This window comes from Puntigrus tetrazona, chromosome 24 (genome assembly GCF_018831695.1).
Source record: "Puntigrus tetrazona isolate hp1 chromosome 24, ASM1883169v1, whole genome shotgun sequence".
Classification (NCBI taxonomy): Eukaryota; Metazoa; Chordata; class Actinopteri; order Cypriniformes; family Cyprinidae; genus Puntigrus; species Puntigrus tetrazona.
The window spans coordinates 13,808,596-13,826,446 of NC_056722.1; the positions used below are offsets into that span (position 1 = coordinate 13,808,596).

Sequence of the window (17,851 nt, forward strand, 5' to 3'; positions counted from 1 at the left end):
CTGAATCCAGAAATTCTGGCTCATCACAACAAAAGGACGTTTTTCTGTCAATTTATGAGCTTTTTAGACGTTATATATAGATCTCATTGTGCAGAAGTCTCCTTAAACGAACTGAACGCACACTTTGAAACGCCACATGTTGTTTTAACAGTTGCTTTGCACAGAGATGAGAGGGACAGGCAGACTTATATGGCATTACATCAGTTATGATGTTTTAAACAAAAGTGCCGTACATGACGTGTTGTCTGAGAATCTGTCGGAGGGGGAAATGCTGAATTGCAGACCACCAGACGACAGAGGAGGCCACACAAAATCGACATTTTCCATCCCATAAAATCCCATATATATCTAAAATGCCAATATAAGGATCAGTTGCAGAAACTGCCATTCTGAAACACTTAATTTTTCGGAGAGTTTGATCACAAGACCAAACAGTCAATAAATACAAACTCCGTGGCAGAAAACTGCAGAGCCACCATCTCAATCACGTCCAAAAAGGGGAAAAAAATATGTGTAACAGTTCACAAATCAGTTTTTATTAATTTAAACACAATCAAATAATAAATGTCAAAAACATCTGTACACATCTTTTTGCAGACACAACAAACTGTTTCACAATGAGGCCCACATATTGTAAATTATTTCCAGTTTGCATTATGATTGCATCATTTATTTAAAAAAAAAAAAAAGTGTGTGTTAAATCTAGAAAACATCTACTGTTACCGTGATCTAGCAGCAAAATGTGATTCCCCGGTACGGGGGGGGTGGCGGGCGATGCAATAAGAGGGGTGAAATTGTAAATGTGGTGAGAAAAACTAGGCCAGAGAAGACGACCTCACCTGCAAGGAGCCGAACATCATCATGTGCCGGGAGGGAAAATTAAAAACAGATCGAGTTAGCTGGGGAAATTCACAGTCGATAGCACATGTATGTTCTCAACTCCGTTGTGTGTGTGTGTGTGTGTGTGTGTGTGTGTGGAGGTGTGAGTGAGTAGTGGCTTTCTTAAAGTCTAAGAGCTAGAGTTTCCAGTCCACAGTTACCTACCAATATGCATCATGAAAATCCAACTACAGCGATTTCCAAGTGGACACAATCAAAATAAAAAGACTACTTCATACAAAATTACACTTGCTGTACAAGACTTTCTGCTTTAGCGCCGGTACAAAAGATAATAAAACCTATTTAAGCTTAAATGCCCGTCGCCGACGCTGAGGTTCAATGTCCAGCTTGAGCAGGAGATAGTACTGGGGACACAGACATTTACACTCGGTTTGAAGCTTGACATTCAGAAGATTATTATTCTTATTATGCTGCTTATGTTCTTCCTTGGATTTTGAGCTACTGTTGGGATTTAGTTCACTTTGAAATCCTGACCGAAGGAGTCGCGTCTCCACACGGACTCGGCGAGCTCTAACCACCTTCGAGGAGCAGAAGCGCACAAAGGAGGAAACGAAACATCACTGAAGAAAAATACGAAATTATTGACACTTGACATCCATGCTTTTGGTCATGACAAAACAATTATCACAAAAAAAAAAATCCTTATCTACATTTATTTATTGAATGAAACCTCGAACACGTCAACACTTTCAGGCTTTGCACGAGCTACTGCGTCAACGCCTTTACGTACGTACTTCCATGAAACAGCTTTCCACAGCATGTACCTTAATCAATATAGGAAGGAATAGTCCAGTGATTACAAATTTACACACACCAAAAAAAAAAAAAAAAAAAAAAGTCTGTACACGATTGTCTCTGCAATGTAAATAACGTTTCGTTAAATTTTTTTCTTTAAATTACTTAGAAAATCCTTTTTTTTTCCTCCATAAACTTCTTCGTGTAGTGGAATCAAAGTACTTTGTAATGCGAAAAGGCACGAGTCTCTTTTTCAGGGCCGGTGCCGCTCCACAAAGTCTCTCGAAAGATTATAAATAAGAAGTGTAGGACATCCAGGGCGGAACGAGGAAAAAAAAACGAAGGGGTTGTGCCCCACTGTCTTTGTACCATCGGTTGAGACGTAAAGAGACAAAACATTACACCAAATCGCAGTGGGATCGGAGTCCTGCTGAGTTCCAAAGGCATCGGTAGCTCAGTTTTTGTCACAGGTGTGAACCCTTGCCGAGTCCCCCGCGTAGACAGGGCTGTAAAACATTTTGATGGCTTCGGAAAAAAAAAAGCCAATTCACAGTAACCAGGGCCAGCAGCTGCAGCGCCATAAATTCACTCTCCTCCACTTCGAAAAAGGTTTAGGGTTAAGACGAATTGTGGCCATGTGTCAACACGCTGAGCGTGTCTCTCTCTCTCTCTCTCTCTCTCTCTCTCTCTCTCTCTCTGTGTTATGTGTGTGAACGGTTTTGTTTTTGGTCTGGTGCTGTCGGAACGCAGACGCTCGGGCGACGCAGCAGTGCTGGGTATGGGTCTGCAGGGCCCCCGCACGGCCTGGGACAGAGCGACAGGGCCGTCACAGTGCTACAAGTACTCCAGGTCCAGAGCGTGATGCAGGGCCATGAGGTCGGAGTGACTAGAGATCCTCCAGAAAGGCATGTTGTGCTGGAAGGACACAGGGAGAGAGAGAGAGAGTGTGTGTTTGAGGGTGAAAGAGAAAATAAAGAAACACAAAACCTGCAATGAACACTTCACTTAGAAAAACAATCACGCCCGTGAGTGCCGTCTGAACAGCCTCGATGGCCCGTAACATCACACAAGACTTGAGAAGAGGAAGGACTTACAATCTACAACCACTGAAGCAGCACCATACCAATGAGATCACTCAGTAAATATCTATCATTTAGGAAAATGATAAGAAATGCATAATTTTGACAGCTCAGTGACACCGAAATGAATGAATACATTCTAGTTTAAAACAAATGTAGTCTTTAACAAAAGCTCAAATGTTTCTATGTCACGTGGTGTAACCAATTAAAATCACGTTTTTTCATACACGTGTATGTTTTTTTACAAAGGTTTTTGTAATAATAAATCTCACCTTACATGATATTGTGCAGCCTAAACTTAAAAAAGATTAAAAAAATATGTATGGACCATGACACATAAACATGTGGTCCTCTTTATTCCTTTTTTTTTTTTTTTTTTCTTCTTTATGCAGTATGATTTGAGGACTACATGTTGTTCAGATATTAATTAGTAGTGAGCTAATTAAGGAATAATTCTAATGGATGCATTTTAAGAATATATTTTAATATTGCTGGAAAATAAAATATAATAAAATATTTAAAACACATAAAACCACGAAGGCCCCACTAGAAAACATAGCAAAATATTTTACAACTCCTCAGGAAACAGAAAGGCCCAGTGGCAAATAACTATATATATATATATATATATATATATATATATATATATATATATATATATATATATATACAGCACCTCCACACAAACTTATCCGAACACAACACTGCAAATGAGGCATTGTTCCTGGGAGAGGCCACAAGGAAATATGATTCTGCCAGAATGAAAGAAGCTTGTCAGCTCAGAGTCGTCCACACACAAACCATTACTGAGTCTTATCAAAGGTATAGCCTCTCTCAGGCATATGTTCCGCTTAGAGAAGCTTGCACTGACCCTTAAAAGACTCCTTTCTTTTGTTTTGTAAATTGTCTTTGCTTTTAACTTTAAAAGCCAGAGATGGTATCTCCTTTTGCCTCGGTCGAGTTATTAACTAGAGGGGAATTGTTTCTGGTATACGATGGAAAAAACGAAAGTATACAAAGGTTTAACTTTGCTTTGGTGGTTTCATACAAAGTCACCCTTGACACCAACGTTGTATCTGACAAAACTGGGGCATTTTATATCAAGCTGGGTTTCTCAAGTGCCAAGGACTTATTAAAATCCCCCGCGCTTCGTCTAAACGCTTTATTTCGGAGGAAATGGGGACTGACATGTAAAGCTTAAACTTCCTACATTCACATTCCTTGCATGATTAACTGACAACATGGAACGAATCACTTGGCACAATATAATAATCACACCAACATGTTTGCGTCTGTTCGGAACCTGTCTGAACAACAAGCAGCTTTGATAATTAATTACACAATGAATAATTTCAGGTATTGTGGATTCGGAAAACTTTGGCGGGTGTTCTGAATAAACGGGCGGCAGGTAACATAAATCTTCTGGTTTGAACAACAAGAGACGGGAAAACAACACTCCTAATGTTCTTCTGAATATCCACGACTTATCTGACAATGATTTAAGCGTCTTAAACGCATGTAATATTTATGAACGGCCCCTCTAACATGCCTGAGAGGACTTGTCTAGCATTACACGCGGGCGAAACGGCACAGTCACATGCAGGGACGTGTAATTATGTCATCTCGCCTCCCTTTACATTCGAGCTGTCAGGATAATTGAGCTGATTACAATGCGGGAATCATTCTCTCACTGGTCCAATGACATTTTCAGGGAATGAACTGAAGAAATTGAAGGTTTGAAGGAAAAGTGCTGTAGAGGTCTAGAGTTCTTCATACCTTTTTCGACCCTTGCTCCTCCTCCACGCCGTCCCCCACGACCACATAAACAACTTTCCTCCCGAACCTCTGGATTACTCTCTCGAAGCAGCTCTCTTTTCCTGGGGAGAGGAGAAACAGGTTTAGGTTGCTGCAGAAAGCGAGGAAGCCACACATCCAAGATCCAGCTCCGGTGAGGGGCTCTTTAAATACGCAATAAGTTACACAAAATTACGCAGTATAAACACTTTGCCTTGGCTTGGAGATACGATAAGATCGATGCTCAGATAAAAGTACTCTGAAAAGCATTAAGTGTGCCTTATTCCTCCCACAACGTGGGACAAATGGAGTTTAACAAGCTAAATCAACCTCACATGCAAATGCCGCAGCGAGAGAGAAGCAATGAGCGTTGCGCGAACGAAAGGACGAAAGTAAAGGTTGGTGTTTATTTTGTATTCAAAAAAGCGAGGCGGCCGAGAAGAAGAAAAAAAAAATGTCAAAGTGGAATGACATAAATTTGCCGAAGTGGTTTCATATGTAGACCTGAAAAGGAGAGGCCCAGTTCAGGCTGAGCTCCAAGAAAATAATCCCAGCCTGATTAGACCTCTTCCTGAACATCAACCCTCTCGTGTGTCCGCCACTTCTGCAGCCTAACCCAATCACACGCCATGTGTCTCGCGCTGTTTACACGTAATATCGCTGTAATTACGGCCACACTCCAATAGAGCCCATTCATACACACAGGTAGTTAATATTGAGCTAACACTTACCTATTTTTGTGGCGCTATAAATATTTTCAATTGGAAATACTACTCCCAGTCCGTACAGGAGGACCTTGGCGAGGGCAGGTATGAGCTGTGTTGTGGTCACTAGGATGTTCACACAGTTTGATCTGTAATTGAAAGGCAAATTACGTCAAGTTAAATACCACAAGGGAGGACAAGGCTAACCAGGAGCGCCATTTGTCATATAGAACGCCCCGTGAACAACAAATCTTTAACTTGTCACTTAAAATGCTGTTTTTCAAAAAGTGTTCTTGGTATTGGGGCATAAAGCGCACCGTTATTCATGCCTCTTGCTGATTTATGTGTATCAGAGACGGGCTCTTTATAATTCGCTCGTGCTAAGGCCTACCTTGAGTGGATTAATGTTAGTGCTTTCAGTGCCAGTGTTAACCAGGAGTCAGTCAGGGCTTCAATTTCTGCTCGCAATTGCAACCAGGCTTCCCTTTTGGCCGGGCCAAGCAGACCTGAAATGAACAGAAACATTGTTTGAGTTGGACCGTCCCGCGAATACTTTGAGAAATTTCGAAATTTACTCAGACCAAGTGGTTTCTGCATAAGGGATTATTTGAGAAACTTATGAGTGCTTTTGTTGACACACCACCCCTCTTCCCCAGCAATTTTAGCAAAGCAGTTTATTGGGGGATTACCTCCGACGTTATTTTTATAGGTGGTGTAAATTTCTTTTACTCGTCTGTAGCGGAAGGCCAGCTTTCTCATCCAGTCCACACCTCCTCGTACGCCGGTGGCCAGACACAGGTTGGCACTAGTGGCAGCAGCGTGGAATCCGTCTGTGCTAAAATTATATGTACTAAACAGAGAGGAGGGGGAAAAAAAAAGAGAGAATGGCTTTTGAGCTCGACTTCAGTTTGAGTGAACTGTGAAAGGGCTAGTTTGGTGCTAGCTTTACCTTAGATCCTGTCCGTTGTCGTCCGACGAAACATCGTCGATATGGACTTGATCGCATTCCTAGAAACAAGCAAAAAGAAAGGATGGCCACGGTGAGCTGGTTGGAATTAAAATATACCAATTTGATTAATGGTTTTCATGTGCGAAATTGGTTGCGATTTGGCAGCTTGAATCCATGAAGTGAATAATGTCAACAACTGTGGAATTCCCAATTGAAGGCTAAGCTCTCTCCCAAAAGCTCAAATCAACTCTCAACCACTTCCAGCCTCTAACCCCCCACCTGCTAAATCTTAATAAAAATAAACACCATCATCAGGGGACCCAGGATCCGACCCATTTGGCCACTACCACTAGGGGGATCTCTTGATATACACATCTGCCGGTACGTAAAGTATCGGTATCGGCAGACTACAGGAAGGTAGAAACGGCCTCTCTGTGTTAGGTCTGCTAGTCCAGAGTCCGATGCCTGAACAAAGAGATAGCTGTGGGATAATGAGAGGGTCTGTGCCCCCTTCAGGGTCTCCACTTCTTGGAGAGGCTGAATGATTCTACAGCTCAGAGCTGATTCAGCCAGTGTACACAGTAACACAAACCAGACTTTCTGGTAAATGTAACGTACTAGAAAAATTGAACCTGATGCTAACCGCCAATGAAATTATGACCTCTGATTGCTGCTGAGCCACACACCAACACAGCCTGAGGCCAGCTTTTTGGAGAAAGCAGACTGAAAATCTGTTATTAGTTTTCCATTTATAGTCGTTCTCTCCCCCTCTCCCCTCGCAAGAGCTTGAGATGTTAGTGAGCAGGGCATGAGCATTCAAATCAAACAAAAATCACATGGAAAGATAGGGTTGGCGGTATGTGTGTTCCAAAAATCATTTGCAAGAAAATAAATACATAGAAAATAATAATAAAAATGTATTAAATTAAATACTAATAATATAAAAATGTTAATTGAAAACAAAAATGTATATAAAATATATAACTAAATTATAATTATTAATTATTATTAAATTATTAAATAAAATATATATTAAGTATAATCTATCTATGAATACAGTCCTAATAACTATCATTTTAATCAATGAAACCTCTCTATGTAAACAATGTTAAAAAAATACACAAAATATACAAACTTCACGCACACACACATACATGTGTGTGTAAAATTATAAACGAAACCCCATCCAATGCAGGAAAAAAAATGTTTTGACATTGCCAGTTCTGTTAAACCTCCATTCATATTTCAAGAGTAATCTAACAATTTAGCAGTTGAATTTTAGAAGGGAGTATTTCCGTTTAACCATTCTTTCGAATTTCCTTTCAAGAGACCTTAAGCCTTTTAATTAAGTTTCAACAGGCTGCTAAGACACAAAAATACAAAAAGGACTTCCTTGTTTTAACTCAATCTGAACCTGGCCAAATGCTGACGTTATTGCATTCCTGTCTAATGCTACAGCAGGGTAGGGGTAAGCGCTTTAGACCGTAAACCTTTTTTATTTTACTGGTTCCCCTCTGAACAAATTTTTCATCTCTCTGGATTTGTGGGGAGAGGGAGGGGAGAACGACGTGAAGAGAAACTCAAACCAGCTGTTCTTTAACAGAATTAAAATCTTGACCCCCAACCCCTGCTCTAATGCAGCCATTCTCTCGCCAAGCCTCTCCCAGCAAGCCTCGAGATCCAAAGAGGAAAAGACTTTGACCCGGTGCCCTGCTCCTCCTCTCCAGGGCTCCACAGGCTCAGATAAGGGGGAGGGGGGCTGAAGGCAGGGGCGTTTGTGAAGGGGGAGCCGGGGTGACCTCACATGGAGAGCTCAGAGTGTTGCGGGGCCAAAAGATGGACTGCCAATTGCAGCCGCGGCTCAGGAACACCTCAAGCTATTTGTGTAATCTGTTTCTAGATAGTCAGCGATGGATCTGTAATACTTCTGAAGTACCAATTTGTTTTCCAGAGAGGACCTTTGGACAGGCCAAAGTCATTACAGAAAACTGGGGCCTCCGTCGCAACATTTAATCTCGAGTATTAACGGTTATGATGACAAATGCGTCATTTCAGATAAAGAAAATATACTGAAATGTTTCCAACCAGAGTATGAATTAGCGATAAATAAATACAAAAGATAAAAACTGTCAAGCAAAAACACACTCTAGAAGTACCACCCCTTTTCGAGGGGTTGCAGCTGCCTGGGTCTCTTAACACGTTACCATCTCCATTTGACGGAATCACCGCATGTTTACATTGCCTTTTAATTCGGTGGTTATTACGACACACAATTAACAGTCGTGTTGTGGGCTTCCAGACCTCCGGGATGAAAGTGAGGGCAGAGAAAGAATGCACAACCTCTAGCAATTACTGCACACAGCTGGAGCCCACATAAACCACTTGACTGCCTCTCTGGTAGCTGCACCCGGACCCTAATGGAGCCGCCCGGTCCTAATGTCTTACAGTAACTCATGAGACTCATTAGGCGAGCTTCTTAAGCACTCGTAAACACCGTTAAGCCTAATGACCGAGGATGGGCCAGCTTTAAGTGGTTAAATACAGCATGTGGTTGATCTTCAAGGGTGGCTGAAGGTGTCTTCAAGAAGGTGTTTTGCTGAAAGGATGAGGCAAGATAAATATTGTATGAAGTATAGCAAGGCTGAGCTGGAGATAAAAAAAAAAAAATCAATTGATAAATAAAAGAATTAATGTGGTTTAATAATTTTTTTAAAAATTTGGTTTTAAACTTTAATGTTAAATTTAATATAAATACTGTAGTGAACTCAAGTAGTAAATATATATATATATATTTTCAAAAATCATGGTTTTTATATGTTATCATGTTTTTATTGTGTTAGCTGTATATTTATGTTATTTTAACCTAATCAAAATAACCCAACTGCAGGTTGACCGAGATGAATTTAAAAAAAAAAATAAAAATGGTGTTATGTTTTTGCAAATAAACTATTCATACATAAAACATAACAACAGGCAATAATCTCATATCTCATTGTTTTAACGATTTTATAATGTTCCGTTTTAATTTCTTTTTTTAAAAAATATTAATAAAAAGTGAAGCAGTTTTTCCATGATAAAAAAAGTATTTTTGCATTGTGATAAAAGCGTGATATTATGCACCAAATCTTACAAAGATTTTTATTTACATTTTTAACTATATATTTGTTATGCTCTTATGAATAATACATACAGGAAAAAACCAAGATGGCAATTATGTTATCTTTTCTTTTTTATTGTACTTCTCCATGTTCACCAAGTAGTGGTTCTTACAGACCTACAATCGTGCTAACTAACACCAGATGTTCCTACTGTAGGCTGTGTAAAGATCCTCCTCTGCAATCCGTACATAATTACGTCTTACACAAACACGTTGTCTCTGTTTAATTCATCAATTTTTTTTGATCCGTCCTCATTCTTTAAACTACCCGAAGGTCCTGGTAAAAGAAATAAATGTGTAAATGTGTGGGAAAAACTGTGGGAAACTGCAAGAGAAGCCTAACAAACTACAAAATAAACACCTTGAAATCAGCTCTTCTCTATTTCCATTCACTCGCTCTCATTTTCCTTTCAGTTCCTCCTCTGACTATCCAGGCCTAGAAAAACCTTTTCATTTATGCGAGCTATCAGAGCCTCCTTTGTTCGGCTGGCATCTGTCATTAAGCAATCAGGCCGGACTGGCTGATTCTTCCTGTTGGCCAGAGGAAGGGCTTTGCTGCCGACTGCACAGAAGCCACTGCTGTAGAATGTCAAAAAAGAAAATGATTATTTAAAACTACAAACCTCACTTTCCCTCTCGTCCTGAGCTGGAAACATCCGTATTGCATTACTCTCCCTGGCTACAACCGTTTCTCTTTTTTCCCCTCCTCTCTCTTTCTCTCTCAGCTCAGGAGCTTTCATCCCTGGCCGTGCCTTTGGGCCAGACCCTAAACTCTGCTAAAGCTTAGTCTGGAGAAGGAACCAGCTCTCCACACAGGTGAGCGTCCCAGGTAACAAAGGCACAGTGTGAGTGATTACAGCCATCATCACAACATTCCTCCAAGCCTACAAGCTAAGTCCATGTGAAAAAGCCCAATCCATGGTTCGCAGGTTCTCAGTGCTGCCACTCCATTGGCAGGGTCTGTCATCCACCCCCCCCGTCGGTGAGGGGGGTTCATGACCCCAGTGTTTGCCCCCCCTTCACTTTCCCACCACGGTTGGCCCACGCGAAGGGTGAGAGAGGTAGAGGGGAAGGAGGGAGGGAGCGGCTTACCTGTGGGTCGGACACAGGATATGGAGAACAAAGAGAGTTCTTCAGACCCACTTCATTCCAATCCACAGTTTGTGCTTGAACAGTCATGGAATTCAAACAGCCGAGTAAAACAAAGCTCTCTGGAAGCGCGATCCTTCCTAAAACCGAGACTTTTCGCACTCTGCCATATGAAGATGGAACAGAGCAGAGGTCGGATTCATGAAAAATCTTCTTAAAGGGATAGTGCACCCGAAAATGAACATTGTGTCGAACCTCCATGTCGCAACCAAATCCGTACGTTCTTCGTTCATCTTTGGAAGACAAATAAAGATATTTTCGATAGGATATTTTCTTCTGTAGACAAAAAGGATATCACCATAATCAACGCATTAAAAAGTAGCGAGGACATCGGTAAAAAAATCCATGTGGCATCTGTGCATTAAAAGGAACCTAAACAATGACGATTATGTTGCAGGGTGCTGTGTAAATAATGAATAAATAACATTATTATCTTGTAAAATTAGGTGTAAAATTAAGACTACTTTACCAATGTCCTTGCTATGTTTCTGTGAGTTGTTTGTGTTAATATTGCTGTCCACGTAGGGTCAGAAAACTCTCTGATTTCATCATATCCGAAGATGAATAAAGGTCTCACGGGTTTGGAACAACATGAAGGTTAGTAATTAATGACAGAATTTTCTTTTTTGAGTGACCTAACCCTTCAAGAAAAAATCTCTTAAGATACAATATGATACATATTTACGACAAACTATTTCTAACTCTTAAGTTGAGAAGAATTTCATTTTTAAGTATATTTCATGAATCCATACCAAGATCTTCAATTCAAGTAAAGCGAGAATGACGGAAAGAAGATAACGGAAAATATGGTTCGAATTTGGTCAAATACAGTCTCAACACACACATCAAGAGCCAAATGTTCCACTGGATTTCTACCTGATAGGTGCGACGCCAGTTAAAACAAAACCCTTCCAAATAGGAAGAAAATCAAACACCTGCTCTTATTAATGGTTTGAAGATTATATCAGCATATCACAATATATTTTTCACGAATTGTCTAAATTGAAGATCTTAATTTAAAACACAATGTTGCTTCAATCCAAAAAAAACTACATAAGGATGAGCGAACCATCATTTGTCACCACGTCGTTTGTAATACTACATTTTCCAGAGACGTACAACCCTTATTGCTCTTAGGCCCCATTACTGTGGGCTGCTGGGTAAGAGAGGGGCTGATGCTGAGAGAAGATAGACAGGCCGACTTTAAAAGCTCTCCATTCTCTTTTTAGTCATTCCAAAACACATCAGGGCTCCTGCCTGGGGACCTCTGAAGCCCCGATAGCCAAAAGACACTACCTGCGTCTAGACGTAAAAACACATTAAATCCACAGAGTCAAGCGCGTTCCCGAACACACAACACGCGTAGGGAAAGTTATGATAATGGCTTATTTCACTTTCAAAAGAGTCACTCCTCTATTTTGGTTTGGTCCAAGGAGCTCGAGGAATTTTGATGGAACATTTGCTTGTGGTATTGGCCAGAAATACTGTATATTGAATAACAAAGCTATCTACCTAAATAACCGAGGGGGAAACTGCAAGCTAAAATAGGTGACTTGCACTGGAAAGACGTTAAGACCAGAACACGGTGCTGTAAAATGTTTTTAAAGTCATTATAAAAAGTCACACTTCTACTCAATCCCAGTTGTAAACCGATAAGCGAAGGCCCTTCATCCTGGAGGTGCTAAAAACGTCCCGTTCGCAGTGTCACAGGGTTGGCCTCAGGTATGCGTCTGCGGAGGATAATTGAAACCGTTCCCACCTCGGCAGAGCCAGGGAGGAGAACTCTGTCCCGCAGACGGCTCTGTGTTGTTTTCTCTCCCGGCGAGCCGTGGCCCTTCCCCGCTGAGAGGGAGCACGGCTGGGCCTCCAGAGACGCACATTCCCACACACCAACCCGCACTCCACCTCTCACCCAACACACAAGAATGCTTTCATCCCCAACACGTCCTCACACTCAGGTACTGCACGCAGCATATCACACAAACTGGGGTAATTGCATACAAGAATTATGGTATAACCAGTTGTGATATAACCAAAGAGAACCATGCTAAATCTCTGTGCATAAAAACAATTAAATATATAAGGAAATTAAAGGATTTTTAATGGGTTTATTTTAGTTTCAAATGCAATTGTCACTATTCTGTTTCCAAAGAAAAAAGTTAAATTAATTTAAATACATTTTTAAATTAATACTTTATGTATATACGCTACTTTTCAAATGTTTAGACCATTATGATTTCTTGGAGAAAAAAAAGCAAAACAAAAACATGTTATTCTTTTATCAAGGGCACATTAGTTTGACTGAAAGTGTCAGTACAAAGATTTATAATATTGCAAAATATTTCTATTGCAAATGCTGTTTTTCAAAAAAAAAAAAAAAAAAAAATCCTGGATAAAGTATTTAGCAAGACAGCTGCTTTTAACATTGATAATAATTAAAAAAATAGCATCAAATCAGCACATTAGAAGGATTTTTTTGTGACATTGAAGATAATGGCTGTAATGCCTGTTGAAAAATCAGCTTTGAATCACAGAAAAAAAACACTTTATAATGTATGTATAAGTTATTTTAAACTGTAATAATAATTCGCAATATTGCTGTTTTTACTGTAACAGAATTTACAAATAAAAGTTATTAACAACACACGTTTTAATTAGCCGTTCAATAAAATTATTAATAAAAATGTCACTGGATATTCAGCACAAACTTGAAGTTCCTGAAAATAACCACTAAAATCTTCCTCTCTCGTGAAGAAATTTTAATCAATATGCTGCAATCGATACAAGGATCATATTGCTGACAAGCATGAAATATATTCTGTCATTGTACAATATCAATAATTAAGTGAGCCAAAAAAACAAGACAGAGTGTCTCTTTTTCCAAAGTCCTCTGCATCTTTATGTGTCTGCTAGGTCACAGCAGTGTTCGCAAAGTACATCCCTTATGACCAGCACAAAGTGTTTTTTTCTTTTTATTACATTCCTCCATATCCACAATCATGTAATTATCAGAATATAATCGAACTCCAATCACACACAGGTGCGAGAAAGCAGGCGGAACAAATAACGCCGCACAGAATAATGTAACGCAACACGGTGCAACATGACCCCACACATCACCAACACACCCCGACGTTTTATTCAGACAGGATGTGACCACGAGAAAATCTATCCGTGTGGATTTATACGTTAAACAGCGATATTTACAAATCTTAAGTCTCGTTTTATTCCCCAAAATGAGCACTGCATGAGCATCTGGCACGAAACGAACGCTGAGAGGCCGATGGTGTATTTCTGGACTGCGCCGGCTGTCCTTTGCACATTTGTGTAAGTTACACAGTTGACAATCACCAATCACCATTAGGCATTTGTATGTGCAAAGCCAGAGGGAAATCCCTTTATGGCTTTGACTAAATTAGACCGAGCATGTGCATTTCTTCAAGGTCTCAAATACATATCTGCTGTGGTATTATTTACAGCTTGAAATTCTCCCACAATTTTGCTCTGTCCCCCGAAAACACCCCGTCCGGTTCAAAGAAAACATTCTGTTACGGGTTTAAAGTAGGTTTTCCGCTATTGCATGCAATTGTCGTTTTAAGAGAAACGTCCTTAGCTTTAAAGTGTCACAACGAAATGCAATAATTCCGTTGCTGAGATATAGCAGAAAGGAAAAAACGGCGCATTGCACAATCCAATCATTTTACAAGATGCCTCGACAGCCGAATCATACGCGAGCGGTTTAAACACATGAAACGAAATCAAAATACAGGACAGATGTTATGAAAAAGCCACATTTAAGCTTTGTCACAAAACTGTCATATTTTTTTTTGAAATGACGGGAGGGCATATCCATTATACAAAGTGCGGCGGGCACAATTTAGTGTAGCCAAACATACGGAAATATTTAACAGCCAATTGCTGCCAATTAACTTTGATCAAGATGAGTGCGATTGGAATCTCCCCGTCACTCGAATGTCTCGGGCAGCACAAACATTTTCTTTCTCCCTGGTTCTCGTGGCAGGAAAAGCAGAGCGAGGCCGTTGACTAATGAGACTTGGCAGGCTCGCAACAGTTCTCCTCACACTTAAGTATCAAACAAAACATTTCCTCCTCCGCGGGGTCAGCCACGAGCAGGACGCAGAGGAAAATCAATGGGTCAGTGGTGTCGGGTTCTGGGGATGAGGGAAAGCGGCTCGCCAGCGGTGTCTGGCCTTGGTGGGTTCAGCGGGCTCGGTTAGATCTGGTCCGCAAAGGCTGCTACTTAAAAGCACGGTTTAGACAAAAATTTAAATTCTTTTAGCCTTTATAAACCCTCGTGTCCTTTCAAACCCGTATGACTTCAGTCTTCAGCGGAGCGCAAAAGAGGGTATTCTGAAGAATGTCCAAGCCGCTATTTTTTATTATGCGCTTAAAATGAATTTGAACAGAAGATTTCAGAGTTGTGCGTTTGAGTCAAATGATTGCTTTGCGAGATAATTATTCTTCACTGATAATCACCCAATGAAACTGGAATCAGCGAGCAAAGCCTCACATATAAAATAACTATATTCAGAAAAAACCCTATAGATGTTCCATTAACATTTAGGCATTATACAGCAAATATACAGTATACAGTAAATGATTTAAAATAAATGAAAAAAACATATTTGATACTTGTTTCTGGTACGTGATTTTTCTTAAAAATGATGTGTGGATAATCCAGTAAACATAACTTGATTCAGTTTGTTTAAATTGAAATATTTATAGTTACATTTACTTTATAAAAATCTGAATAAATAAATAAATAATGTAGGAATTATATTAAAATTCAGACAGCAGGTTTTTCAGCAAAGTTTTAAATATGCTGATAACTTTGTCTTAGAAATTTGAATATCATAAACGAGACAGAACCATATCTATTGTTTTTGAAAACAAATCATTCAGAACAGTTTTGTCTGAACCAAATCAACTGATTCATTTAAATAGATTTCCAGTGAAATTCGGTCTTTTATGGCATAGCTTCAAACGAAATAAGAAATAAGAAAGAACTTCAGGTGAATAAATGATTTTTAAAAGCATTTTTATTTTGGTGTCTGTGGATTTGTTGAATTATTTCACAGTCCATATTTTCGGACTCCAAGCTATTTTAACGAGCCATATCGCCGATCTGTTCGAATCACTAAATGAAGCGCTAGCTCGAGCAACACCAGATCTGGACAGACTGAACTTCAATGCTATGAACGCACAGGAGCGCTGCCAATCACGAGCAGAAGTCACCGGTCACCAGGCGGGGCAGACAGACACCTAGATACCCTCTCAGTAACTGCCCCCGGGGGCAGATTTTACACGCATCCGACATGAATCAGGCAGAGCGGGCAGAGCAGCCGCTTTCAGACCGTGACTGAGAGTCTGCGGCCAGAGCGGCCAGAGACACCGAGCACACAGCATGACACGCAGACAGTCAGTGCACGTACAGAAATATTAGAAGCTGACAAATTGGCCTGAGCGGCGGGGAAGGGAGGGGGCGGCGGTGGGCGCGGGCCGGGGAGACTGACAGCGCATGTAAAATTCATAGTGTCCCATGGGCTCCGAGGTAATACTTCACCACTGAGGGACGTTAGCGAGAAATAGGCACCCTGCTATTAAATGGTTGTTGATGCTATGGCTTAAACTTTAATGGACTGCTCTTGTGCTCGTAATGTAATGTATACACTCTGTTGTGACTTATCCACATCTTGGGGCTGGGTTTTAAATATGGCCGCTAAAAAAGCAAGCTGTAGAAGTAATCACCGTATTAGAGGGCTGGCAGCAAGCTTCGCAGGGGGTGAAGACGGATACGGGGACCGCATAAAAAACGCGAATCAAACAAAGTTTAGAAAGTTCTGGACTTACTTCTAAGTCGTTGAAGAAGAAGTGTGTGTCGGCCAAGTTGAAGATCATCTCTTCCATTCTTAGTCCCAGTGACACTGACGTTGGTGGATCCTGAAAAACACACACAATAATTATTTTTCTTTCTATATATATAAAAAAGACTGTACTATATAAGTAGGACTAAAAGCAGAAGTTCAGAATCAGTAATAATATAGTAGTATCTTTAGCTGTGGTTAACGTTACATAGTTTTTAGATTGTATTTTCTATATTTTACTTTCTCTCTCGTGTATATATATATATAGGTAAATAGCCACATAATTTAAATATACAAAAATAATAATAAAACCTCATATGCACATATACGTTTTTACAATTTTTTCCCCAAAAATATACAAAAGAAAGTATAAAAGTATGATAGTTTGTAATGTAATTTAATTAGAATTTTTAAAACAAGACCACTTGTATTAAATGAATAAAAATATTTTATTTATTTTATTTTACTCTATATATACAATAAAAATTCTTAGTAAGATTATTTTTAGATGCTTTGTTTTTATTTTAGATGCTTATTTTAAAAATTTAAGAAAATATTTCATATATCACACAATACTACACAAAACTGTACAATATAATATAATATAAAATAATAATATATATTTAGTAGAAACATATAATTTGAATGTATAAATTTTCAAAGATTTTCTACATTATATATTAGATAAAGTATACATACTATGACTATGACAGACAGACAGACAGATAAACAGATAAGTAGATTTTGCCTAAAAAAGAAGCAGGGCTTAATTTTACACTCTGTAGGCAGTAAAACCCAATCTTAGATGCGTTATGAGTTGAAATGAGCTTGAGGTCAAGGTGTCATCATAAATATATCACTGTCCGCATACCTCAGAGCCAAGATCATCTTTCTACACATTACTACTGATGCATTTCACCCCCATTTCCCCCAAACAATCTTCTCACATCATATAGCGCATTTTCCAACTATTTGTGAAAGGCTGAAGTTGGGAATTTAATAGAAACTTCTCGAAACAGGAAGATGCGCATTTTCCTACACAAAACAGCTTTAGCGAGTGATGTTTAAACCCGTGCACTGGCAGTAATCAAAATGGATTACTCACTTAAAATATAATGGACTCTTTTTTTAACATGTATTCGATGTATTCAGTTTCCACCGTAATGCAATACTGGCAAGTAATGGCGATCTCGTGCTGTGTTTGAGCTGACACAAAGACGGGAGCGCCTGCTCTCTAAATAGTTAATGAATTATTTGCAGTGTGTTTTTCTCTTTAATAGTCAACACTGACCGATTAAGGAGGCTCGTTACAAAATGACACCTTTTTATGATTACAAACATACGCTGTCAATTTTCCAGTCCCACCTGAGCTCAACAAATATTTGGGAGCCGGTGCGTTTAAAGTGACGGTTCACACTACAGCGTTAAAACAAAGAAACACTGTAGCGCGAGCTTAAAACCAGGCAGCTGGGTTTATTAAAACGGGTATTCGGACTAGT

At 39.6% G+C, this 17,851-nt stretch overlaps 1 protein-coding gene across 10 annotated transcripts in view; it reads right to left on the reverse strand.

Moving 5' to 3' along the window:
• Positions 1-514: 514 nt before the first annotated feature.
• eya1 (EYA transcriptional coactivator and phosphatase 1) overlaps positions 515-17,851 on the reverse strand; it is an 81,256-nt gene continuing 63,919 nt past the window's right edge. For all 10 annotated transcript variants that reach the window (XM_043226959.1, XM_043226961.1, XM_043226966.1 and 7 more), the window contains 7 exons: positions 16,339-16,428; positions 6,162-6,220; positions 5,902-6,062; positions 5,604-5,718; positions 5,240-5,361; positions 4,491-4,591; positions 515-2,550 (listed from right to left, as the gene is read on the reverse strand). In XM_043226959.1, the coding sequence (XP_043082894.1) occupies positions 2,470-2,550; positions 4,491-4,591; positions 5,240-5,361; positions 5,604-5,718; positions 5,902-6,062; positions 6,162-6,220; positions 16,339-16,428 (729 nt within the window). In that variant the 3' untranslated portion in view covers positions 515-2,469. The remainder of the gene's footprint in view (positions 2,551-4,490; positions 4,592-5,239; positions 5,362-5,603; positions 5,719-5,901; positions 6,063-6,161; positions 6,221-16,338; positions 16,429-17,851) is intronic.